This window comes from Oenanthe melanoleuca, chromosome 4 (genome assembly GCF_029582105.1).
Source record: "Oenanthe melanoleuca isolate GR-GAL-2019-014 chromosome 4, OMel1.0, whole genome shotgun sequence".
In the NCBI taxonomy this organism is placed as follows: domain Eukaryota; kingdom Metazoa; phylum Chordata; class Aves; order Passeriformes; family Muscicapidae; genus Oenanthe; species Oenanthe melanoleuca.
The window spans coordinates 61603830-61630722 of NC_079337.1; the positions used below are offsets into that span (position 1 = coordinate 61603830).

A 26893-nucleotide genomic window follows, 5' to 3' on the forward strand; every position below is an offset into this window, starting at 1 on the left:
CAGTTCACTCCTCTCTGCCATTTGGCATGATATTTATGCATTTATGGAATTTTGGAGACTGTTTTCTGGCTAACTAATTTTTACTGTAGTTGTTCATTTCATGATCAGTTTTTCTAGGTTATCAAAAATTGACTGTAGAAATTGTCTCTGGTTCCACACCTCCCCCCCTACATTTTTGGCAGCTTCATCTGCTGTGCACACTGAATTTCTCACATCTAATTATTCGAAAGTGTGGTGCATCAGATTACAATCCCATTTTCCAATTTGTGTGTTAAGCAGAGTACTGTAGCTACAGGCTCCTGAGAATCAACTTCCATCCTCCCCACAAGTGGCTGCTGCCTGCTACACTGCCTTTCTCTACAGAATTGGCTGAGAAAAAATTAAATATCTCTCTGGGTTACTTGGCTTCTTTGCACTGATCCATTAGTCCACATCCAGCTGAGTCCAGAGATTAGTTAATTGCTGATTTATCCTAAATGTTTTATTGGTATCTGGTTAGGTGAAGAAGACAAATGTCCTCAAGACTTCTGCCAGAAATTTTTTTCCCTCCTTTTTAACTCTAAGCTCTGCCCCAGAGCCAGTTCAGGGTGATGATTGACTCCAAACTGCATGTGAAAGACACCTATAAGAACTTCATTTCTTCACAATGAATAAATTCTGCAGCAGTTTGAAAGCTGAGCCACCCTACTCGCCTGCCAGCAATCCCCATCTCTGTTTATCTTCCCATCCATTCACTTGAACTGTGATGTTAAATTAAATAAGCTTCCCAGGGAGGTTTTCCTTTAAATATAATGAGCTTTTGTAACATATGAGCTGGGAGAAGTCAACATCTTCCCTTGGGGCCTCTGTGGGTCTCAGATGAGGTTAAGAAAGTGTTGTAAATGTTGGGCTGTAGTCAAACTCTCTGGCTGCTTCCAATACTATGGCTTGTGATATATTTGATTTTTCTTCTGGAGCTGAATTTTTTTTGGTCCTTTCACTTCTTCTCATACTTGACCTAAAATTTAACCTTCTCCTAGCATTATTTATATTCTTTAACACCTTCCATTCCCTGGAAATCAGGTTAATAAAAACCTCTTTAATTCATCCTACACCTCCAGTCTGGGTGGACATTTATCATTGCACACAAACCAAATATTTTTCTGACAATGAATCATACATTTCTTTCCTGGGAAGGTCTTGAACCCTGTTTATATTGCTTTTGTAGAATTGAAATCTTACTTTAAATCCTTCTGGCCAACAGGTTTATAATTCAAAAGGATTTTAACACAATGGAATAGTTGTATAAGATGAATATAAAGAAGTGAAGATAAATGCAAAACTTCACAAAAAACAAAAACCTGTTCGCTACCCAAATGTAGGCAACATATTTCCTAAAATGTAGGGAACAGCTAGTTAGGTATCAGTTTCAGGAAAGGACCTGGGGATCTGAAGATGTTTGTAGAATGATCAAAAGATTTGCTTCAGCCCCAGCAAGGTCTCAGTTGAATGTCCTGCCCAATTTTCAGAAGTGTGTTTCAGAAAATAGATGGAGCAACAGGAATCCATAGGAGACCAACAAGAGTGATCAGACAATATCATCTGTGAGGAAAGGCTGCAAGAATTTAAGTCATTTAACCTTGAGAAGACTGAGGAGAAATCCAAAAGGATTCATCCAGTATGAGACAGGCTGCCATAAAGGCGGCAGTGAACTGCTCCATAGGTCCCCTGGAGATAGAATGAGAAGAGAGGGACTTAAATTTCAGCAAGGTATAACTAGGGAAGATGTTAAGCAAGTCTTTAAAAAGAATGGTAGTGATAATTGAATATTTGGATGGACTTGAACAGAGCTTTCAGGTATTACTATGCATTTCTAGAACAGGATTGACAAATGCATGTCACAATTACTTATGCTTCTTTGATCCTTCTTCAGTCCAGGGTCAGAGGCTGAGCAGCACATTGGGATCATTTTCAACCTTACTTCTACCTTCAGAGAATGCACATACAGCCACAGAAAAGGTGCCATTGTCTCTGCAATGACACCAGCAAACCAGACCCTCAGTTTACATCCCCAGTGCAATGTGTGTTACTAGCTCTGGCAGACTTTGGGCAGACTCTGTGCTGTGTGAGAGAAAATAAAGCTCCCTGCCATTCCTCTCTTTTTGAAGCTGGCCCCTAGGGACAGGAGTAGAAGGAACCAGCACAGATCCTTACCAACCTTAATTATTCTGTGAGTGTATACCAATAGCAGAGGTGAAGCACCCTGGTTTTCTGCTGGGTCATTCTCAGCTAGAATCCTGGTCCAGCTCTGCAGTCTGCCTGGATGACAGTGCCAGGTTCTTATTAGCCTCAGAGAAGGAGTCCATAATGGTGTTTTTTAATCACTGGGGGTTTTTTCTGTGTGGAGAAAACTGGGATTTTCTGATGAAATCTGTCTCAGCTAGTGCAGATGGATTTTTCTTCATACTGAAACAAAATAGTTAAATTCTGACCTGTCCCTGATCTTTCAAGGATCTTGATCTTGATCAAGCAAAAAGAAATAGTAGTGTTCAAACTCTCTAGACTTTGTGGTTTTACTATCTCCCCACACATCTTCCTACTTGCCAGTGACTGTTCATTGCCAATTCCTTATGGATAACATTACAAGAACAACTGCATCAATGTGTTGCTGAGCAACCTTTTTTGGGACCTGGCTGAAGACTGGAGACAGGACTCCTCTCCATTAATTCTTAAGGAGGCACCTTCTGCTGGGTGAATTGAAACTTGATACAACTTTTATCAGTGTCTCTGTAGGTGACTTGCTGCTCAGCTGATGGAGGTTTTGACACATTTCCTCACCCAGAGCAGCCCTTTTTATATGTAACATATATGTGTATAACATATATGCATGTATATGGATATAACATATACATAACTCTGTGGTTGTTAAAACACAGCAATGTACAAATTAAGGTCTTTTCTCTGAAACAACATACAAGATCAGTAAGTCATAAGACAGAAAACACTATTCCCAGATTGATTGGCAGACAGCTCAAGACTGACCAAAGTTTGTATTTATCAGTCTTCCATGAGAAATTACTGGATTTCTTTCAATGTTGGGCAACAACTGAATTTCTTGAAATATTATTTCCACATATCATAATATGTTTAAGGTACAGAGTTTTGACTTCAGAAGTGATTTTTTCCTCTGCTTCAATTTTGAGGAAGGCATGCCTCTGCAACCTGCAAGCTCAGATCACAAAATATGCATAAAGGCTCATAGTCCCAAATACTCCTGGTGCATTTAGTAGAGCTCATCACTGTGAGGCATCTACACTTTGATTTTTGCTGACTGAACACTCTTTTCAAAACTATTACTGTCAGTTCATTTGGGAGCTTGAAAATAGTAAAACCACAGATCTGTGACTTACTCAAAGGTAAGCATGAGCATGTATCCTTTGAAAGCCTCAGCACTAGACAGGCACAATCAGGAATGTGTTGGCTTTTGTGTAACAAGTGCACCTTACCCTTGAGATTGGCCAAAAATGTGTTTATGTCTCCCAGCCCACCCCAGCACCACCCTTCATTCCTGCTCATGTTCTTGCTGTGTCCATCCTTGCCATGCAGGGAGCATGACCTGATGAGCTGGGCACTTTATCTTTGCTTATCTGAAAGTCCAGCTTGGGTCACATGAACTTCTGGCCCTTCTTTTCATCAGCTGCTAGCATGAGGATTACTCAGCCTGACAGGAGTAGCAGGAGCTGGCAGACTGTTGGTGTCACACAGCAGTTTTAGGAGCAGGTGTACACTCAGCACTCCACAAAATGCCTAAGACCTGTACTTTGTTTGCCAGTCCTCTGAATATCCAAGCAACCTGCCTAAAACCTGTGCACAGGGAACTGATTGGTTCTGCCCCTCTGGAGTTTAAGTGCCAGTTTCTGGGATTCACTTCCCTGTGACTGATACCCATGGCTTTTTGTTCTGCCACTGAGGAGTTCATTCCTTCCTTCAAAAGGCAGTCAGAGCAATGGACGTTGCTGCTGCTCCTGTCCTTTTATCTACAAAGTGTAGGAAACCTTTCTCCCTGGAAGGCTTTCAACATCCACCACCCACAGGAATGTACACACAAATCACCAGATTACAGGATGTTCTGCTGAGGATCCCTCCTGGGGCTGGCCACTGCATTTGAACTAATCAATATTAGCTCTGAGAGATAGGAAAAAAAAAAAAAAAAATTAAAAAAAGGCATGACTGTCCAGCCTCCAAGTTACTGCATCCCACAGAAAAGCCTGGTCTCTGTCTCTAGTCTTCAATCCAGATAATGCTTCATGTTTCTAAATATGTCTTTGCCCATAGGTACACCCCAGTGAAATCCCTGCCTTTTGCCCTTGGACTGGAAGGCTTTTCATCTTTTTTATCACTCCTGCATTATGGATCCTCCATATCCTTTTTCATGCTCCACACTGGTGGTACAGAGACAGGAATGTGCTTTCTTGTCCCTGCTTCCCCTCCATCATCTTCTGACTCAAGGGTGGGGATTTAAGCTATTTTTATGTGATGTCTTAGCCTTAAAACTCATTTCTAGATTCATCCTATTTCAGTTATTTCAATAAATTATCTTAGCAGCAGGTGTTATTCTCTCCCCTTCCCACTCTACCTCCTGCTTTTTTTTGCTCATTGATACTTCTGTACCTAAGAGTTGCCAATAATTTTTTTTTTTACTTCTTACTCCAAGGACCTTCATCCTTAGCAACAACAGTGGCTCTTTTTTTACTTGTGGGTTTGGTTTTTTTATTTATTTCCAAATCTGCCAGCTTAAAGCATTGTCCTGTTTGTGGTTCATTTAAACACATTAGTCATAGGGAGGAAACAGTGGAATTTAAATCTTTTTACTGCCTACATGGACTTCACATTGTAGGCTAAGTGTTTAATCTTCAGGTATTTCCTTTTCCTGCCTTGGAGAAATGGGGAAGTAAGCCATCAAATTGTCTGGTTCATAAAGCCATTTGATTAAAAATCAATTTTGAAAACACTTCTTGATATGCAGTTCACTTGAAATGTGGATTCTCTTCTGCAAAAACTAGTGGTATGACAGAATTCATTAGAAAAAACTGGGTCTGAAGGAAACCTGCATGGAAAAGATTCAGAAAATATGGAGAAGTCTGAAGAAGTCTCTGTCTGTCTGCTTCTCTCTGTTAAGGAGTGGGAAAGTTTTGAACCCTTTGGTACTGATAACTGAACTTGGACATCACTGAAAGGTCTCAAGCCTGCTTTGTAATTTTAGCATCTGCAAGAGATTTAGAGAAGAACCACAATTTAGAGCAGCCCTCCCAGTGTGTATCTTTAAGTGCATCATGATTTCTTGCCTCAGGTTCTTTGAATTTCATCTGAGCCATCTGTCCACCACTGCTCTTCCAGACAACTTAGTGCTTAGAGGCCAAGGCATTCCTCCTCACAGTATGTGCTGGGATAGATCTCAATTTTTGCTTACAGAGAAACAAGGTTTTCAGATCACTTCCTTTTGGAATGGTCAGTGGTGCTCTTATGGCACAGGGCTGTGAAAATGCAGCCTCTGGCAGTGCTACCAGTCTGGACACAAGCATGAAACCATTACCAGGGCAAGCTGTATCAAACATTTTATGGGAAGTGGTCTTATATGTCTGTTTATTTCTGTTTTCCTTACTCTGTTGCCTTGTCTGTAAAGACTGATCTTGAGTCACCTGCACAGAACGTGGCATTTCAAGATCTACCACAAAAGACTCCAGTGCCAGAGCCACACATATTCTTCATCTCTTTGTAAACTAAACCAAACCAGTCCCTTTGAAGACCTAACATTGTAATAATTGGGATGGTTTGTGTGTAGAAGTCAAAAATAGGTTTTATCAGACTGAGCAGGATAGACAAAATGCTTGGCATTTAAAATGTAAATGTCTAAGTCTGGTAGCACTCTCAGAAATAATAATTAAATAGGAGCTAAATGGCTTTCTTTAATTAAAACATTTTGCCAGGAAAATAACACTGATAGGTACTTCACTTCCAAGAACTTCATGTCCCAGTTAACTGACCAAGGGTTACTATATTGAATTTCAGCAAATGCCTCCACACCCATGACAGGAGCTCACTCTCAGTGCAGTTTGGGTGGCTCAGGGATGGTGGAAGAGCAGAGAGCCCAGTCTGGCTACAGGAGCCATTGGGAAGGTGAGTGCTCCAGGGAAGGTGCTGTGGGAAGCTCTGCACTGCTACTGCCCTGCTGTAACACCTCCTACAGACTCACAGACCCAGAGGAATTCCTTTCAACTCCCACTCCCTGGGCATTCTGAAGTAAAGAGGTGAACAGGGGCAAAGACACTGTGGCCCATCTCTTAAAATGCAATGGCGGAGGTAACCCCAGCATAAGTTTGGGAACTGCCTGCTGAGGGTGCTTTGCAGCAGCAGCCATGCTGGTTTACAGCATCTTGTTCAGAGCAAGAGCCACCAGTGAAAGCAGCTTGAACTTGTCAGCTCTGCAGCATGAGAATCACACAGCCTTTATTAAACTCATTAGCTGTAGAAAGAGTGTAAAGATATTTGTGTGACATTCTCTAATTTAGTGGAAAGGGAACAAAGAAACAACCTTAAACATTGCTGCTTACCTCGATCTGGTGTTTCACCTAACACAGTTTTCCACAATACCAAACATCACAGCAAGCAAAGCTCTCTGGGCAGCCACTGAGTGCTTGGAGAGTGAGCTCTGCAGCCTCCAATTCTGTGTAGTTAACATACAGGGAGTGTGAGGCTACTGCACACTGATGGTAATTTAATTCTTTAAAAATATTTTTCTGAGAATGAGTTTTTGAGTACAGGACACACTTAGATACTATATTTTATAGCAGCATGCTCAAAGTGTATTAATTTCACAGCTCTCACCCATCTGACATGGCCTTTTGTAGGGCTTGAGCTTCTGTGCTGTTTTCCCTTAAGACTTCTTTACATATGCAAAAAATACTGAAAATCTATGTGGAAGCTCTGGTGACAAATCCTTTGAGACTGTGACATGACGAAGGAACAAGCCATCTCAATGAATAATTTTGCAGTTTATTAGCATAGTGAAGTGTTTTGATTACTTTTGCTTAAGTGAATGACAAAGGAGCCCTTTTATCACGTACCCTGCTCATTTCACTATTATTTGTCCTATTGAAAGCTATCTTTTTTTTTCAATTAAGCATAGGCATAGCACATTCTTAGGACCAGAGGTGTTATGACACTGATATTAATTAAAAGGCTACTATAGAAATAATAGATAATCATGTGATTGAGCTGTGTGCCTCAGATGTTCAGAGTCTAGGAAAACAAACAATCCCAGAGGGGGAAAGGATATTTATATTTTAGCCTTCTTAACTTGCAAGTGCTCAAGGTATCTGTGTCACTTGTTCACTTTTGCCATGCAAACAGAGCATGTAATAAACCCTAATGTCTAATGACCCTAATCAGCACAAGAGTAAGGGAGAAGACAACAATATTTCTTACCTCTCCAGTTGGTTAACTCTCCCAAAGCACTGCTCACAGCCTGGCTGGGCTCACTTCAAACCATCTAAGCACAGGCTGTCTCAAATGATAGTAGATCCTCATGTTTAGCCAGCTGAATCATGTCCTTTGTGTTTCTAGAGGGCATTGCTGTTCATATCCAAATCTATTGTGTTTCTATTAGAAGGAGTATGAAAAAAAACAGCATCTGCCTTCACTAAATGCACTGTTTCTGCAAGTCACAGGGAGGGAATCTTGCCAGGCTGCCCAAAATCTCAAATACTGGTTTTAAACACTGCAATAGAGCTGAAGCATGACAGAGAACTGCACTTCTCCCCACAGCCAGACTGAAGGGGATGGTGTGTGTTAATCCTAGGTACATTAATTGACATTTAGGAGCCTAATACTGCAATGATAAAAAGTTCACATCTAGCATCAGTGAGAAACACCTCAGCCTTGTGAAAATTTAATAGGCTATCATGGATATTTTCTGCAGTTTAATGTACCCAAGTGCCAGCCATGCAAATTTTTCCTGTCTGGGAACCCAACTGGAAAGTTTTCACACTATTGTATTTGTAGAAACTAGCTATCAGTTTGATTTTTTTTTCCTGTTTTCCGTTTTTTTCCACTTAATTTTATTTTTTAAAATTTTCTCATCTTTTTTTTCAGTTCCCCACTTTTCCCAGGATACTGATGCCCTATCTAACATTATCTGAAACAGAATCTGATGAACAGAGCTACCTGTTTTCCTTCTGTGCATTAACCCCTACAAAACTTAATGGGAATGAAAGTAGGGATAGGTCAGGGATAATTTTCCCTGTCATTTGAATTCCATTTACCACACTTGGCAGTGCAAAAGGAGGATCTCCAGTTGGGTTCTTTCTTAAACTGGACTCAGTGGGAGAGCTGGGTGTATAATGTACATTCTTAAGAGAAAAAAAGGTATCTTCATTACAGAAATATATATATATATATATATATATATTTTAATATGAATTGGCATGCATACAGGCTAATAATGATGTTTTAGACATCATTCTTGCATTAGAGACTACTTTGAACAGAATGCTAATCTCTGTAATGTGAGGCAGAATCACAGTGTATTTTTTTTCCCTGTGTTTAACCTTGAAATTATTTTAGGTGGTGTTTTTCTGGATATGCTGCACTGAAATGAAAGGAAGAACTGCTTCTGTGTCATACCCTTGTGTCTGTATATCCACGAGGGGAGGTGCCCACAGTGGCAGCTGCAGAGCAGTGCAGACAGAGCCCTGCTGCCCCTGCACACCCCTGCATTCTGCTTTCTGAGGCATGGCACAAAACTCCTGGCTTTGGAGCCTCTCACCCACCTGCTGGGCTAAAGTAAAAATTCAGCTCTTTGTGCAGGTTTGACATGCAGCATGAGGTCATTATTCAAGGCACAGGGCTTTGTCAGACCAAAGCAATCCAGACCCTACAAACACCTCTTGGATTGCTTAGCTCCTCTATCCATGGAAAATAATAATAATACTAAAAAAGTAAATCTGTATGTGAAGAGAGCATCCAATCCTAAATTCATTTCCTGGGGTGATTTTTCTGGGTTTGAAGGCTTGACCATCCCTTTCTAATGACTCTCTAACAGGTTTGAGACACCTTGTGCTTTAAGAGCATCACTGTGGGACTGGAGGGTTCTCCACCTTCCACGTTTGGCAAAGGCCAAGAACAGCATTTGTAACCATTTAATAATCCCTCTCTCAAACATTCTTTGATGTTTTGACAATTCCCAAGGTGGGGGAAAGATCCATCCTTCCCACTTGGTGGGTCCTGGTCCAGTACTGAATCCTCTTTCCCCTGATGCTCTGCCCAAATATCTTCCTAATGCACATTACTTTGAGATTTTTTAATGGTCCACTGATTTCTAGCATTTCTTTCTCTTCCTTAATGAGCTCCTAAAGAAGTCACAACTGGTAATACTTAAGCATTTGCTTTTCTTTTTTTTTTTTTTTTTTTTTTTTTTTTTCTTTACATTTCCAGAAAGGAAAAAGCACAAAAAATTAATCTTGGAAGCCAATCTCATCATAAGATCAGTCTCTTCTGTTGAGAAACAAAGTCTCTTCAGCTTAGAAGGATGTAAGAGCTTCTGTTTTTACAAGTAATTCCAGCAGTGGCCTCTAAATAACAGAACTGAAAAACTAATGTTGATTTTTAAAGGCTATTATTCAGGGTTGCTGCAAGATAAAATATGAGTGACAACATAAAACAAATAAAGAGGAGTGAAAGGTAATTCAGTTTGCTGTAGTATTCCTTTCTTCCATTGCATTTCTCTCTGCAGAGTAATACAAAGCAGCTCTTTATTCTTTTCCTATTCTATCCGTTTTTTCCTGCCTAGGTAGAAAAAAAAATCTAAGTAAGTGAGTAATTGATTTTCACTCTTCTCTCTAGTAGATGGAACCACAGTGCAGACAACCAGTGCAGCTGGACCACACTAATGACCACCCAAGCTTTTACAAGTAATTTGTCCTTACTGCAGCGTCAAAACTTTGATTTTTTTAACAACCAGGAACATTTTTCCCTGTTAAGTCTTCAAGCTTTGGTTACTGAATGCAACCATTTACTTTTAAAGCCCCAATGAATGTCTCTTAAAAAAATTGTAGTTTGTCCTTCAGCTTCCTTGAGTTCTCAGGTGCAATTAAGCTTCTCTACAGAGGCCTCATGTTAGGAATTATCTCACCTCAGGTGTTTCTAGGATAGACATTTACTGCTGGGTAGTCTAGACATGTCTTGGAACAGTTATTAATGGAGAGAAATGAGCGCTTTTTAGAGCATGATTCACCTGACCCTGCCTTTGATGTCCAGATGAGAAGATTGATCTTTCTACAATGCTCATTCCTCTTCTGTTATAACAGACATCAAGTGCTGAATTTACTTTATTGACTTTGCAAATGCAATCAAGCATGGAAAAGAATGAAAATCTACCATGAAGAAATTAATAGGCTGATTTCCTGACAAATTTGGACAGTAGTGTTTTAAATAGGTGCAACAAAAATAATCTTTGGACAGGACACCCTCACCTTCACCCTCATGAGGATTTTCTATTTATTAAAATGGAAGAGGTGGCAACTGTGGTACTTATATTTGTATAACAGAGGCTGGTGAGGGTTGTTGTGAAACAGGGAGATGCTTCAGGGAGTCAAGAGAGAAATGTCACAGAAAGCTCTGTTTAAGACTTGGGAGATGAAGGAAGGTTCAAGCTGACTCCTGCACACCCTCAGGAGCACTCCAAGCAGACTCTGGCAACAGCTGAACAGACTTGGCAAAAGGTGGAATGGATGGATGGATGGATGGATGGATGGATGGATGGATGGATGGATGGATGGAGAGATGTAGACAACTGGATGGGTAAGTAGACAAAATATTTTGCAGCTGTCTGGCCAAGATAAAAGCAGTTTTGTGAGCTGGATATTCTCAGCTGGTAGACCTGGCATCCTGCCTGCCTGGTTCCAGCCTCAACCTTCTTCCTTTCTTTGGGAGATAACCAAGCCCCTGATAGGAGGCCATGCTTATGGCACAGGGACAGCCTGGAGTGGGCCCGTGCTGCTGCTTTGCTTTGGCTTTTTAGGAAGCATTAAGCTGTACATGGATGGTGGGTGTGCTGGGAGCAAAAGGGAAAGAGATCACAAGGTCCTGTCTGATCCAGAGCACAAGGTATGTGCCTGGGAACACGGGGCATGGAGGCAGAGTCCTTGTCTCCATGAATTCTAATTTTTTTTATCTGAAGCAATTCACCATGAAGTATGAAAGAGGCCAGGACAGGGATGTGTGGCCCATTAGTGGAGAGTTTGAGCCCAATTAGCAGTTAATTGAGGTGCTTTAAGGCACACAGCACACCCACACTGCAGCAGCTTCCAAAACCAACTCAGCTTTTGTTGCCACTTTTCTGTTATTTCACCAAAGCAGTTTAAGGGTGGAGGTGTTTTATTGGTTAGCTCTGATATAAAATGAAGCTTGTGCACATGCATGATTTCACAGCTGTTCTCCCGCAGGCTGAATCCCAGAACACATTGACACATTGCTATCAGACCCAGAAGGTGTTTTGTGTTCACCTCCTCTGAGTGAGACTCTGCTATCAGGGTCTGCACCTCTGGATAAGGCAGGGAAGTGACAGGGGCCAGATCCACGGGACAAAGGCATTAACTTTGTGCTCCCCATCGCTGCCTGGCAGCTCAGCCGGATATCCCTGCACATCCAGAGCCTCAGCCCACATGATGGCTCTGGGGATGCTGCCTGGGGGATCCAGAGCCAGGCTGCCAGAGGGGTGCTGCTGGCTCCCTCAGCTGCTGGCTGGCAGGGCACTCCTGCAGCATTTAGAACTGCCACCAGAAACTGGTTTTCAGGAACAGACATCCCAGAGGCCATTTCAGCAGCAGTCAGTTTATTTCAAGTGTATCTGATTGTGACTGGAGGCCCATTTCCCTTGCCCAGATAGGAGGTCCAGTGATTCCCACCTCACAGAGATGCTCCAGAGAGGGAAATAAGCAGAAAAAACATGCAGGTTCCACAAAAAAACAGTGGGAACAGCCCTTTGATGCTGGTTTTTACCTAAGGTAATGCACAGGTGTAGGGGAGAAAAAGGGGCCTGAGTGGCTTGGGGAAGCCCCAAGATGCACCCCCACCATGAAAGTATCCTCAGTAACACTCACTCCATCACCATGGGGGCAGAGAGTTGGACTCTGTGTGGTTTTGGTCTGTCCTCTGCTCCAGTGGCACATTCCTCAGGGCTGATCTCAGGGGAATTTGGGGTGAGTGCTCCACCAGCAGTGGCCAGCAGCAGCCCTAGGCCTGGTGGCCAGGTCCCATGGCAGGGCTGTCTCCACAGTTACTGTGTGCAGCTTCTGGACATGGCAGTAAGAGCTGGAATAGCAAGGGAATACAATCTAAGGACAAGCATGAGGCACTCAAAGATATCCCTGTTATCAACAGAAGCAGGGATGAGTGGTGTCTGCCCATGCTGGAGCTGGGGAGCTGGAAAAGATGCAGGCACCATCTGCACATCAGTAACTTGACAGCAATACAGTTTAGGAAAAAACTGACATAAGTTTTAGATTTTATTCATTCGTACATTATTTACAGCAGTTGCTTTCATATTACAATTCTCTTTCATCTTTTCAGTTTTCACTTATAAAAAATTAACCAAATAAACCTTATATAACCAAATTTATCACAGCAGGTCTGGTTAATTTTCACAGTTACAGCGGCCATCAGGAACAGAACTTAAGTACCTACAAGTCACTTGTCCAGAGCACCTGGCGTGCCCTGCCTGAGGACACCCGAGAGCTGCCTGGCTCCCGGGCTCAGCACGGACAGAGCTCACTGCAGCTTTGGAGGCTGCATACCAAGGGAAAACCTGCACACATCCTAACACCTGCCACGCCAGGGGAACGGCTTGCATTGCTGCCTTGATGGTATGCAAACAGCTTTCCAACAGAGCTGGCTGACTCCTGCGTCCCTCCACAGAAAATGAGTAATTGATTCTGTTTCTGCCATTGCTGAGCCCCAGAGGTGCAGTAGCAGAGTATGCTGGGGTACAAGACTGTGGCAATAAGTGTTTGCCTTCCTGTGTGTGACTCTGGCAGCTCTTCCTTATGTCTGTCTCTCCCAACAGGAATGGTATTTGCAATAACTCACCCTTGATTGTGGTGAGGAACCTGCACTGCATAAGGGCTCACAGTGACCCAGCGCCAGGGCCCCCACATGGGCAGGTTCTCTGCCAAGGTGACATCCAGCTCCAGAGACTGATGACCTTCCCTAGCACTTCATCCTGCTCCCCAGTGCAACAGCACCCCTGAGGAACACACTGCTGCCAGTGTGCTCCTAACAGCATCACCTTCATTCACTGTCTCCCCGGGCTCCCCCCACGTGCTCTTTTCTTTACAGTGGTAATTATTGCTGTTTTAGAATATGTTCGTTTTGCTTTGAGGACTTGCAGCCACTTCCCATTACAAAGTACAGTACATACTATGCTGAACATAGAAAACACAAGACTCATCACACTGGTCTTGTACAACGGTGAGGAGATGCAGAGTAAGAGGCTGTTTGGGGGAATCCAAGTTTCTATTTAGGCATGAGTGAGTAAGCCACTGCCTTAAACATGAGCAGTTCTGGGAAGCAAATTAGCCTGTTTGTTTGTTGTTTGTTTTGTTTTTTAAAAACTGACATTGGACATTTTCCAAATGCATACCACACATCTGCTTAACACTACCAAAAATATTATTTTTTTTCCTTTACTGCATTTGTCTCAAGAAGACTTTTGCTTTAATAAAATAACACAAGCACACAAACTGCTTAAAGCTAACAGCCCAGCACAATCATAAGTACAACTCACAAAGCAACTGATGCTTTGTTAAACCTAATTACATTAAAAAAAATCAAATATACATATTACAAGGCAAAAGGATTAAGCTTTGGAGGAAAAGAAATTGGAAACAATATTAGCTGTAAGTTCATTATGCTTACATAGCAGTAGCTGCTTCTGCATTCAAACGTGTTACTTGTAAATAAATTTACAGTTGCATTATGTATTTGTTATGCTCTTGGTCTCACTAGGTCTGTCTTCTACTATTCAGGTGTTAAAAGCATGTTCTCTCCTGCAGGTGACCATTGTGCAATACAAAGCCAGCACTGAACAGCAATTTTAACTGTGATCAAACTCCAAATGCTGACTTGGAGCTTGTTATTTTAAACAGTACTGTGTTTTGACTAAACTCTCAATTGTTCAGATTAATCTCCTGATTTATTTTCTATGAAAGGTACTCCCAAGCACCATTCAGATAGCAGGTTTTGGTGGGAGACAAGCATAAGCTCTGTTGCATAGTCTCTATGACTGAGGTATGCAAGAGCACACCAATTTTTCCTCAAGATTCTATGTGGATCTAATTTGAGGGAGTAAAAAAAGAAAATTTTCCTTTTGCATTTTAAAGCTTATTTAACACTCAGCATTACTTAATTTTCTTGATGTGGTACAGTATATTCCACTGCAAGACTCCAGTTAGTGTCGAATTAAAATGCCTTTATTAAGCTTTAAGTAGAGTGCACCAAGAGCATCACACCAGCACTAATGAAACACAGGCCCCAGCACACCCAAAATGAGATTGTTATTCAGAGGTAACCAGAACTGGTTTCTGCCTTCATCTGTTTGACAGTTTGGAAGTCCCTGCAGCCAGTTTCTATCCATTTGCACCTCAGCCAGCAAATCTGGCAAATTAAAAGACAGCAGACCTGCATCACATATGGGTGTGGATCAGTGAGCAACAGCAGCAGCAAGGATTGGGACAAGGTTCTGCAAAACCAAACTTCCCTTGGGAATTCTGACCATGGGACTTTCTGTTCTTCCAGCTGGCCACAGCAAGGACAGGGCCCAAGACACCCCTGGTACCAAACACTCTCTGCTCCTGCTGCAGGTGTGCAGCACCAGGACCCCAGCAGGCACCTCCCAACCCCAACAGCCACTGCTGACCCTTAGTCCTGCCTCTCCTACCCAGGGACTATTAAATTCTGGCATCATGACCTAAGCAATCATCCTCATTTCCCATAGGGTGGAATGCAGGGGTAAAATGACCCCAGGTCCCAGCCATGGGGACAGATGTTCCCAGGGCCATTTGCCCCCTGCATTTGCTGAAAGGCAATTCTGAAATGAATCCTGCAGGCTGTTCCCATGCACAGCACCAAGAACTAGTATCACTTCTGGAGAAAGGTAAAGGCTCTCTCAAAGACAGCATCCCACATGGGGATGGAGGAGAGGGAAAAGAACAGCTTTCCACTGATGGAAATGTCCTGAACTTTTCTGCATCTCCCAGCAGAGACACAGTTGCCATTCCTGCATCTTGCAGGTGCTGTCTGCTCCACAGAGGGGAAAACACAGAATGAATTTACAACAAATACAAATTTAAGGGTTTCAGGTTAGATTAGAACCACTTTCTTTGTTGGTTTGATTACTTAGCATTACCAGCCTGGATCTGTTCAGGGGCCAAGCTTCCCAGAGAGCTTATTGCCAAATAGGACATGTGCTTGAGATGCCAGTTTGCTCAGGGTGTGGAGGGAGTTCCCACTCACTCCACAGGGAATGGCCCAGGCTGTGATGGAGGGCTGGGGCAACCCCAAGGCTGTGGACCTCAGCTACAGTAATGCAAGTTTTCCCTTCTTTCTTTTTTAAAACTTTTGGACATGATACCTAGTGCTTTCCTCAGGGAGCAAGGGCTCTGTCCCAAGCCCCTCCAAGCAAAGGACACTTGAGTAGTGTCTAGTGCACAGGGAATAGCAAAAAAAGCCCCACTCTAAGGAGAGAGCAGCCAGGTGAGGAAACTGCATCTGTGCAGGCAGCACGAGGGCAGGGGGCTGTGACAGCCCACCTGCACTGCAAAGTCAGAGCAGCTGTGGAAATGCCTTCACATCTCTAATACACCCTCCACCTACATCTGAACTGGTCTTACTTCACCACCATGTTTACCAACCTTAGGCTGAAACCCAAGAGATGCTCCACTCTTCCTCACACTCCTGCCAATGTTGTCCTTAGAAAGAGAAACCCCCAAAATAAATCAGGGAAATCCCCTCACACTGATATGAGTATCTGTTGGAATCAAGACTCAAGAATGGGCAACAGGTCCAGATCACCTCTTTTGCTCAGGACCAAACCCACAACCACCTTGTGCTGCTCCTCACCCACCCAGCCACTGAACTGGGATGGGGAGAGTCAGGAGATGATGCTCAGGCCCAGAGAAAGGGCTGTGCTGTTCTTTTCCAAGCACTTTGTTTAAACCAGTGCACTGTGGAAGATACAGAGCAGAGGGCTAGATCTGCCAAAGGCAGCTTGACCTCAATGTGTCACCCTGTGAGCTACACTGTGGTCTGCCCACACACCTCCCTGGCACCAGGTGAGCCTGGCCAGAACCAACACCCCTGACCCCAGAGCTATCACATTTGGGAAACTTCCCATGAATGCAGACAAAACAACAGGATCACGTGGTGCTTTTAAGCCCAACCTTGGCAGCTGTGGGTGGGAGAGCAGCAACAATGCAGGAGGTTGTGCACCCCTGTCCCACTGCTGCCACCAGGGATGCAGCTCTGGCAGCCTGCACCATCTTCCAAGGAGAGCAGATCCCAGCCTATTTGGCAGCCAGCCCTTTCCTTCAGAAACAAGCTGTCCTGGCTGGAGAGCTGGGAGCCACCAGCTGGATTTCTTCCAAAAAGCCTGGTCACAAAGCAACTGGCAGAAGCATTAAGGGAATAAATTTTCTTGGCAGCTACCAGCCAAGTGGCAACAACTCAATCCTTATCAGTGCATTTCCGTGTGCTGGGGAGGAATGCAGACAGCACCCCCAAAACCACACCTTTCCAAAGCACCTCTTCCCAGGAAACTCAACAGCTATTACAATCAGCTACTGTAATATCAGTTAAACTTTACACGTTTTAGAAGAAAATACTGGTAAACCTGATGGTACTTCTGTGTCTGTGGGATCTGGTGGGATTTATTCCAGGTTTGGATTTTCTGACAGGATGTGGAGTTTTATTTCAAAGGCACAGGTATCAAATAAAACCAGCAACATTAGTTTAATTAAATAGCCTAATAAAAAAAATTAATGCTCAATTTAGACTTTACATATCCCTCCCTTATTAAGAGACTAGTTTTTGCCTTTTGTTTTTTTTTACCCCTCTGGAAAGGTTTTAGTGCAGTGATTATATAGCAACAGAAAAATAAACTAAAAAAGGCACAAACTTTTGAGTTTTTTCTTTCAACTTTTGCTAACGCTTCATATTTGTCTGTTTTACTTCGGTTAATAAATCACTGAATGCAGCAAGAAAATATTCTGCCAATTTCTGTACACTATACAAGAACCCTACCAACAGTACATTATTTCAGCTTCAGAAGAAATGTACAGCATAGAAAGACTTTTAAAAATATAGTGCCCCATACAGAAATTTTGTTAATTAAACTCATGGTCTCTTGCTACAGTGTCCTTCACCATCCTCACTACCCCCTTATTGCTGGGACACATGCTGGGACTCTGCCCCTCCGACTCCTCACAGGCTGGACTGAGCCCAAGCTGAGCACTGAAAGGGCAACTGGGGTGGTGCCAAATGGTTTCTCCATCCCAGCATCAGTGCCTGGCCCATGGCCCTGCAGGGATGGGCTGAGCCCTCTCCCCTCTGCTCTCCATCAGCATTGCCGGCCATGCCTCAGTGCTGGGGAAGCTTCCAGCTGGAGAGGAAAGGGCAGGTCCTGGCAGGAGTGGGACAGACAGACCCCATGTCCAAGGTCTGTGCTGTCTGCTCCCCAATCTGCCCCAGGTCTCCTGTCCTCTCCCCATAGCCCAAGGCTCCTTCCCTCTGCAGCTCTCCTGCTGACCCTCCATGTGCAAGCGTGGTTAACACATGCTCTACCCCTTCATCAGTTTCATCACGATGAGGTGGGGGGGATTCCCCCCTCACCACATGCATAATACTTCATAAAATAATAATTGTTTTTCCCAGTAACTAAAGGGGTTTTCCTTTAAATGAATTAGCAGAGCCAAACCCCTCTACCCACCCGAAAATAAGTGCAGCCCGAAATGGTTTTCTGTAATACCTCTGATACCACGCTTTAAAAATTAAAACCTACCAGTCTTCTTTTTCCCCAAGATGTAATTCATGCAAAGTTGCTATTTGTTTAAATAAGTTACAAAAGTTGATATCTCAGGCTAGAAGAAGCTGTAGTCTTGGTTATTCTTTAGTTGGCAGGCACTGTACATACATACCGGGTACAGACACATGCCGAATCTGCTTTGCATTGCTTTTTGCATTGTACAATTCACAAATCTGACATCATTAAAGCAGTTAATTACCTTTGATGGAAGGCTGCAGTGAGGCCATCTACATTTATCAAACAAGCAGCTGGTTAAGATAATAAGTACGCTCCCCCCCACCCCGGCGCTCCCCAAAATGCTATTATCTGTCACACGTTGCTTCTCTGAAGTGGTGAGATTTGGTGCGCACATTAATGTGCAAATGTGTTGCCATAGGAACTGCAGCCTCCATTACGCCTCAGCGACACCATTCAGCAAAAGCCAAAACTAAAAATAACAACAACGACAACAAAAAAACAACCCTTAAAAATAAGATGAAAACAAACAAAAACCCCCAAAAGGCAGCAAAGAGAAAGTCCAACGCACATGCGGAGTCTGGCCCAGGACTGCAGGTTACGCGTGGCTACGGAACAGCGCAGGAGATACTCGGGTTTGATCTGAACTTCACACTATGGTACAATGGGCTCAGCTCAGCTGGTCCGAGCCTGTGCTGGCTTAGGAAGGAGGGAGCTGGAGCGGAGTCGTGGTTACGGATGCACCCGGGGTCTCTCAGACATTTGGCAGAATGAGGAACATCCAAAAAAAGTGCAACACCAGTGCCGTGGTGGCAGCGCGATGTGTCGGAGTGCGTGCACGCGCTTTCCTCTTCATGCATTGCAGCAAGCGGGTGGGGCGGGGGCAGGGAGCGCCCCCCACCTTTTCTCTGAAAACTATTAACCTGTAGGTTACGGTAAGAGGAATGCATATTCTACTTACTGGTGCGTGAAATACTGAAAACCGCATTCAAGTAATATTTCTGCACTATTATGAATGCATCACTATGTTATCTTACACCTGGAGAAGGAGAGGACTATGTACACCAGAGCAGTTGGACTATTTTGCAGTAAGTTTCTGTGCTTTACGGAGGTACCTGGGAAGGAGAGGCCGCTGCTCCGCTCCGCCCCGCCGGGTGCAGGATCCAGCACCACCACCTGCAGCATGCGAGGAAGGGGCGCGGCTCGGCCGGCCCGTCGAGCTGAACGGAGCCAACCAAAACGCGACGTGAGGGTACAAAAACTCTAACCCAGAATTGGCAAATCAATGGTGATGAGAATAGAAGGGGGATTTATTCTTTTTGAAGGGGGAGGAAGGGAGGAAAAATATTTTTTTTTTTCTTTTTTTTTGTTTTGGTTGGAGGGGGGTGTTTTTTTATTCTTCCCGCAGCTGCAGGCGGTAGCGGTGGTAGCGGACCTGGAAAAACATTCTCTCCAATAAGGAGCGTGTCATCCCTGGCAGGGCGTAATGTTCAACAACACCCACGTGCTTGAAGCCCAAGGACTCGTAGAGCTTGTGGGCCGCCATCTTCACGGCCGTGGTGCCCAGCACGACGGAGGAGTAGTTGTTGAGCATGGCGAACTCCAGCACCTTGCGGCCCAGCGCCTTGGCGATGCCCTTGCCGCGGTAGTTGGAGTCGACGGACATGCGCCGCAGCTCCACCGTGTTGTCCTCCTCGTTGCCCCGCGCTGCCACGATCCCCACCACGTTGCCATCCAGGACGGCAACCCAGAAGCAGGAGCCTGTGGGAGACAAGCAGCACATGTAGTCACCTTGATGGACAATGCCCATTGCCAAACACACACCTGGGAGCTCCAAACCCACGGCACACGTGGGGACCAACGACCTCCATAAATAACGGCCAAAGACTCCTTTTCCCTGGCAGTGTGAAGGAAATGTTTTCCCAAGGAAAATACAACTCCTGTCAGGGAGTTGTAGAAAGTAGAAGGCCTCCCATGAGCCTTCTTTTCTCCAGCCTCAACAGCCCCAGCTCCCTCAGCTGCTCCTCACAGAACTTGTGCTCCTGACCCTTCACCAGCCTTGCTACCCTTCTCTGGGCACGCTCCAACATCTCAGCATCCATCCTAAGCTGAGGGGCCCAGAACTGGACACAGCACTCAAGGTGAGGCCTGACCAGTTTCTTAATTATCACTCAATAAAGCCACTGCTCAATACAGTAGCCAACCATGGGCTCTGAGAGGTCTCTTGCCCAAGTGAAAAGCACTGACTTTCAGTGCTCTGGAGCAATAGGTGTTCATGCAGAGAAAGGAGACCCCATGACAGGAGAAACCCCTGGTGAGGCAATGGCTTCTTCACAGCTGCTAAACAGAAGAGAACCTGACTTGGGCAGCAGCTGCATCTTCTGCAGCCAGCCCGCCAACTGCTCCAATCCAAATGCATGGCACATCTCTGTAAGACCAGAATTCCACAGCTGGGGAGGGTGCCCAGGGGGCAAAGGACCACCCCTCCTGAAAAACCAGGGGAAACATGAGTAAGACAACTCAGTGTACTTTGTCACCGGAGGAGAGCAAAGCATGGGGTGGTGGGAGGTGCCTTTGCAGCTGCTGCAGGAAAAATGCACCTTGTGACTCCATGAAACCATCTGAAAGAGATGCCCAAGATCTTCCCTGTGGCACAGCTGAGCTTCCAAGGAAAAGCTGGCCACACACACAGGTTGGGCAACCAGCCCAGGTTCACCTCAGCACACCGGGCTCATCCCCACACTCAGAGGAATGTGCAGCTCCAGTGCTGCTCACTCCTGTTCCCACTGTGAGAACTCATCTTGCTGCTGCTATCTAGGTCAACAGCTAATTTTTAAAACACCAGGGCCCATCCTGACCCATTTATCACATCATGAAGATGTCTCTGCTCTGCTGCCTGCGCTGACAGCGTGGCGTGTTCCCGGCGCTCGCTCCATCTCAGAACGTGATTTATTCAGACACGACCCCAGACGAACACCTACAAGCACTGGAATCAAGCAGCCGCCCTCCCTCTGCATACAAATTGCTGTGCAGAGAGCTCTGGGCTGGTTTTAAAGTGCTCATCACGTGGTGGCTGAGCCCAGCTCACTCCCCAGCCCATCCATCACACCTCTGGCCACACGGCGAGCACACCGAACACAAGGGATCCTCACCCTACATGCATGGCAGCCACTCCTGTGGTGTAGCTCCAAAAAGGGGATTCAGGAATTACCCCATGCTTAGGGAGCAGGTGTGGGATGCTTCCCTGGGGTCCCAGTTCTGGGGCAGCCCCCAAAACTGCCATGAAGCAGCCTTCAGTGGTGGCACAGCCATCACATCCCTCTCATCCAGCCCCATCCACAGCAACTCCTCCTGGAGCTGCCTCTTCAGCAAGTCCTCCTCATTTCCCCTCAAACCTCAAAGTGAAACAACCTAGGTTCCTCTCAACCCGAGGTTACACAATTGCTTCCATGACTGCTTCCCACTTTTATTCCTTATTTTCTCTTCTTAGCATGCACCTCTTCTCTGTGCCCACCAAACCTGAGAAGCTGCTAAAGCTCTCTCAGCAACACTTCCCACATTTGTAAAATGGCACGTTTCTGGTACTTTGAGGTATTCTGAATATTTAAAACCCAAATCTAGATATACCTGCTACTGCTGAGCCACCAAGCCCTTCACATTCCCAGCCCCTCTGATCACCCTCTCCACACTCCCACACCTGCTCATCCCAGCAGGGACTGGACCCGGTTGCAAGCAGCATGACAGCAAACCTGCACTCCTTGTTAGTTTTTACTTACAATTTTAAAGCTTAATTATAATGATTTTGAGTTCAACACGAAAAGAAGTAGTATCTGGCACATCTCCCAGTGTGTGTTGTGCACACAAGGCTTATAATTAGCCACAGACAGGACACATCTGCTCAAACAATGTGAGTTGTATTCAGCTCTCCTTTACACCAGTGCCATCAGTCCCCAAGACTTCTACCCTGCTGTCCTCCTTGTGTCTGTGTCTGCTCCAAGCATCACCAGCAGCCAGTTCTTTCAGCCTACTGAAGACACCTCAAGTTCCCAAAGCCCAGGAACAGCTTTCCCCCATGGGGTTTCACATCCCTCCTCCAGGCAGCTGCATTCCATTTGGATGGGGATGGAACTGAAATTGCCACAGAAAGCTGTCTTGGGATCACACCACACCCTGCTGACCTTGGACTGGAACTGCCTCTCCTCTGGGAAAACCCTCCAGTTTCACAGCAAAACCTGAAGGTCCTCAGATTACTTTTCACCCAGACTCAACTAGATGACCTCTAAAGGTCCTTTCCAACCCAAACTATCCTATGCTATGATTCTATGTTTTCCACAAAGCCAGCCAGCTGCAGCTCCTCACCATACCCACTCTTCCAGCAGCACTTAATTCTGGAGCAGTGTGGAAGCACCTTGGAAAAACCACCTTGCCCTGGCCCACCCCAGGGCTGGGAGAGGGCCTCCTCCTCACCTTTTCTGGACTGAGGATATCAAACAGAGCACAGCTTGTTGTTGCACTTTTTCATACCTAGGATGAAACAAAACTAACTTCATCTCAGCTGTCAGTAACCCTGCAGCAGCCTTGTTTGCAGCGCTATTATTAGCAAGAGCTGACGTTTTACTCTCTCACATGCTATCTGAAAATAATCACTGCTGCACAGATAAACACAGACCCTGACAGCTACAACTCTCCCTGCCCTTCCAGGTACTCATCTCATGGCAGCACCTCTGTCTTTGCCTCCACCCTCACCTGCCTCCATCCTCTGCCAGCCCATCACTATGGTCACCCAAAGCCCTTCCAGGTCACTCCCGGATCTGTTCTTCATGGACCTCTTGCATTTACCCACAGCTGCTTGGGAACACCATTCTGAAGCACTGGAGGCACCTTCCAGAGGCCCTACTGCTCCCAGCCAAACACCAAGCACTCTCCCCTGCCCCCTTCCAGGCTGCCAAAAGCATAAGTGAGGAAAAGCAGCCATGGAAAACCCACTACCACCTTCCTTAGCTCTCCCCACTTCCTCAGCTTGCTGCCTCACCACACAATCTTGATATCAGGAACTCACAGAAAAAAAGATACAATAAAGGAAGAATTATTTTTACCATGAGGATGGTGAGACACTGGCACAGGCTGCCCAGAGAAGCTGTGGTTGCCTCACCCGTCAAAGTGTTCAAGGCCAGGTTAGATGGGGCTTTGAGCAACCTGGTCTGGTGGAAGGCATCCCTGCCCATGGCTGAGGGGTTGGAATGAGAGGATCTTTAAAGGCCTCTTCCAACCCAAACCATTCCATAAAAAAACCCCAAACACCTTGTGACACACACACCTATGAAAAAGGCACAAAAAGGCTGTGATGTGCATATGGCAAGGAACATGACTTTGGCTTGTTCACACTTCACAGCAAGGTTCCTCAGCTGATGGCACCCAGGGCCTGAAAGCACACAAGATGGCACTGTCTTTCTGCTCTAAATCTAAGGATGGTTCTCAGCTTTTGAAGACCAAAGAGGGTATTCTTCTAATCCATGCAGCACAGGGCTGCCCTCAGAGTCCACACACCACTGCTGACACTTGCATCCCAAGGACACTCCAGCCTGGTGGCACCACTCTGGCCACATTTCCTCCACTCCTGCCAAGCAGGACATGCCATGCAGTCCTCTGGCTGTGCCTGCAAGCCTCCTCTCCCACCCTCCTCCACTGTCATGAGCTGCACAGCTCTCCCCCACGCAGCCGACGAGGATGGATGGTGGGTGAAAATAAATTCATTTATTTTTGCTGCAAATTCTTCTACACCTTTTGATGAATAAAAGGCCGGTGGGTGGATGGGTGGAAAGACTGGAGCCAAAAGCACTAGCAGAGTACTGCTAGAAGGGAGGGGGGACAGAGACACCAGCCTTCCTCAGCAGCATGAGTCCCACATGACTGACTACTGCAGTTCCAACAGCTTTCTAAAGTCCTCAGTGTGCAGAGACCACTACCCCAAACCCCAGAACTGTGCTGCTCTGAAAAAGCAAAGCTCTGTCTTCCACACAGTTTTCCAAATACATTCTTTTTGTAGAAAATTCTAGTATTCCCACAAGAGCAAGCAAAGCTTTGCTGCCCCAAAATTTCCTGAACTCACACTTGGGTCTTCTCTAGCACCAGCACCCACACACTGAGGGGTGAGGGCTGAGCAAGGTAAAACCTGTCCCTGTTTTCCTTAGGGCTGGAGAAAGGACAGAGCAGCTCCTGCAGCCACCACTGGCTGTTGCTGCTAATTTTGCATGGATGCTTCCCTGTGGGAAGGAGTTTTCCTTGGAAGCTCAGCATAGAGCAAGAATGGAAATCTTGCCCAGAGGCATGCCAGTCTTCTCTCTTTCTTCAGGGGTGGCACTGCTATCTGTGCAGCCAAGCTCTCATCAATTCTTAGAGGCTTATGTGTGGAACAAAATTTCTAGACAGAAATGCAACCTCCTAAGAAAATATCCCTTGAAGCAGAGACTGTGACTTTCAGTTCTGCTTTGGCATGTCACAGCAACACAAATGTGAGCAATTCCCCTGCTGGCTCCAAGCTGTCACAGGTGATGTCCCTGGAGGATCATCCAGACAAATGGACTGGCAGTTTCCATCACCACTGCTGGGAGCCCTCCAGGACAGCACCAGCTCCTCTGCATCCCTACAGCAGAGCCAGGAAAGCATCCTGCACTGGGGCAAACATCCCTCTCCTACACTTTACCCCAGACTGCTATGAAGGGGCTAAAGGGAAGAAAAAACATCCAAACACCAAAAAGCTCAAAATCATTTCAGTGCTTCCCACAGGACAGGGTCTGCAATTGCCTGTGTTCCATGCTCTTAATATACCTACATAAAGGCTTGCCAGAAGTGACAGCTTTGCTCATCCCAGAGATCCAAATGCTCCCTGACTCCTCCCTGTGAGCCCTGGCTGCAGCACAGCCTGGTGTGACTCCACCACACAGAAACACCAGCACAGAGGAGGCACAACATCATGGAGCTTCAAGAATTTGCCCTTGCAGTCACTTGCCCAGCCTCCTGTGCCATCTTTTGGCATGATTTTGGCCAGAGCAGCAGCTCTTTGTGCTAAGCAGGGGTGGTCAGTACTGAGGGAATCAGGACCCAGTGCAGAGCCATTTTCACCTGTTAAAAAGCCCCCAAGTCCAGTGTCTGGGCTCTCCTCCTGCCAGCACTATTCACATACATCACTTTACCAGAGACAGGCTGTACATGGCAGCAAGTGGACAGTCCCTAGCCCACAGCTGGCTGTGCTGTGGCTGTGTACTGCTGACATCTCTTAAATTCCTGCTCTTTTATCCTGTCTGGGTCTTGAAGAAGCAGAAGAGGAAATATCCAGCACCTGAGGCAACACTCCCTCCTCCTTCCCCGCCACCCTTGGTGAAACTCAGGGCAGAGCAGCCAAGTTACATCAGCATCAAAGGAGAAAGGAGGCTCCTCTGGGGTCAGCTTGGCTGCTGGGATGTGAGTGCTGCTGGCAGAAGGTGTTTGGGGCACAGACATGGCACATCAGCTGCCACCCAGCCAGACACAGGCACGGAGCAGGGACCAAGCAAGGACAGGCAGCAGCTGTCCCTATCACTGACCACAACTGCTCAGCTAGCCAGGGTGGGGAGGGATTTATATCTGTGTTTATGAGGCATGCCATTATCCTGTTATCCCTCCTTACCTCCATCTCTCACATGTGTTGAGTTTTCTCTCCTTTCCACCTTTCTAGTTTCCCTTGGCTTCAAGCAGGGCTGCATGACAGCTCCCACAAGTTCTGCTAGTAACTTTACACTTCAATGAAAAGGCATTCCTGGAAGGGTCCTACAAAATAATGGCATTTTAGTGTGGTTTATGGCTGTGGAAACTGGCTGAGATGTGAGAGATCCTGACTCCAACACTCCTGACATCCATGAGCATCCCTCTGCACCAGACACGGCCCAAGCGTGGGGGAACAAAATATGTCAGGGGCACAGGAATTATTCATGCATGAAATGAGAAATGCTGTGGGACACCTTCCTCCCCATAAATAACCCCACACAATCTACCACTGTAGGACACATTGCCCTGTTATAAATAATTTCTGGCTGGAAGAGCACAGGGCAGTGCATCTATATGCTGAGGGTGGGTGACATCCCTTGATTCATGGAGCATCTGGGCAGCAGGCAATGAGATCACCTACAAAGCATGAAAAGAGATGGATGGTTTGGTTCTGAGCAACCAGTTCATCTACTTCTCCATCTACCTTCTTTTCAATCCTTGCTGTGCTGTTACAGAGGGCTGAAAGTACTTGCAACAACCCCAAAGCTCAGCCAAAGCCTCCAGAATTGCAAGCAGCAGGAAATCAGTGGGATGACAGTGACATCCAGCATTCAGTCTGCAACACAGCCACAGGGCAGATCCATGGACATTTGCCACCAGCAACACTGTGACCCCAATCCATCACAGCAGTGGGTCTCAAACCACCCCAGGAGACAGGAGTTCAGAGGTGAGCTGATAAAGCTGAGCATGAACTGAGAGACAGTGATGGGGTTTTGGACTGCAGGCAACAGTGCAAACCCCAAACCATATTTGCATTCAGAGCAGTATATGCTGTACCATGCCAGTGCTGACAAACCTGATTTACCTGCACCTGGGGGTGGAAAGGGTGGTGGGGTTTGCAATTTAGAGCAACAGTACAAAAACTTCCATCACTGCCTGCTCCATGCTTTCTGATGGAGCTGGCCCAGCCCCAAAAGCACCCAGCTACTTCAACACAGGTATTCCATTTTGGGGTGCCAAAGACCCCAGAAAACCCCTAAGATGCTGATGGCTAGCTATAGTTTGTTTTCACTCTAATATTTT

At 45.7% G+C, this 26893-nt stretch overlaps 1 protein-coding gene across 1 annotated transcript in view; it reads right to left on the minus strand.

The window, feature by feature from the left end:
- Window positions 1–12529: 12529 nt before the first annotated feature.
- Window positions 12530–26893, minus strand: part of NAT8L (N-acetyltransferase 8 like) — a 32107-nt gene continuing 17743 nt past the window's right edge. The window contains exon 3 of the mRNA XM_056490770.1: window positions 12530–19828. Coding sequence (XP_056346745.1) covers window positions 19461–19828 — 368 coding nt within the window. The 3' untranslated portion in view covers window positions 12530–19460. The remainder of the gene's footprint in view (window positions 19829–26893) is intronic.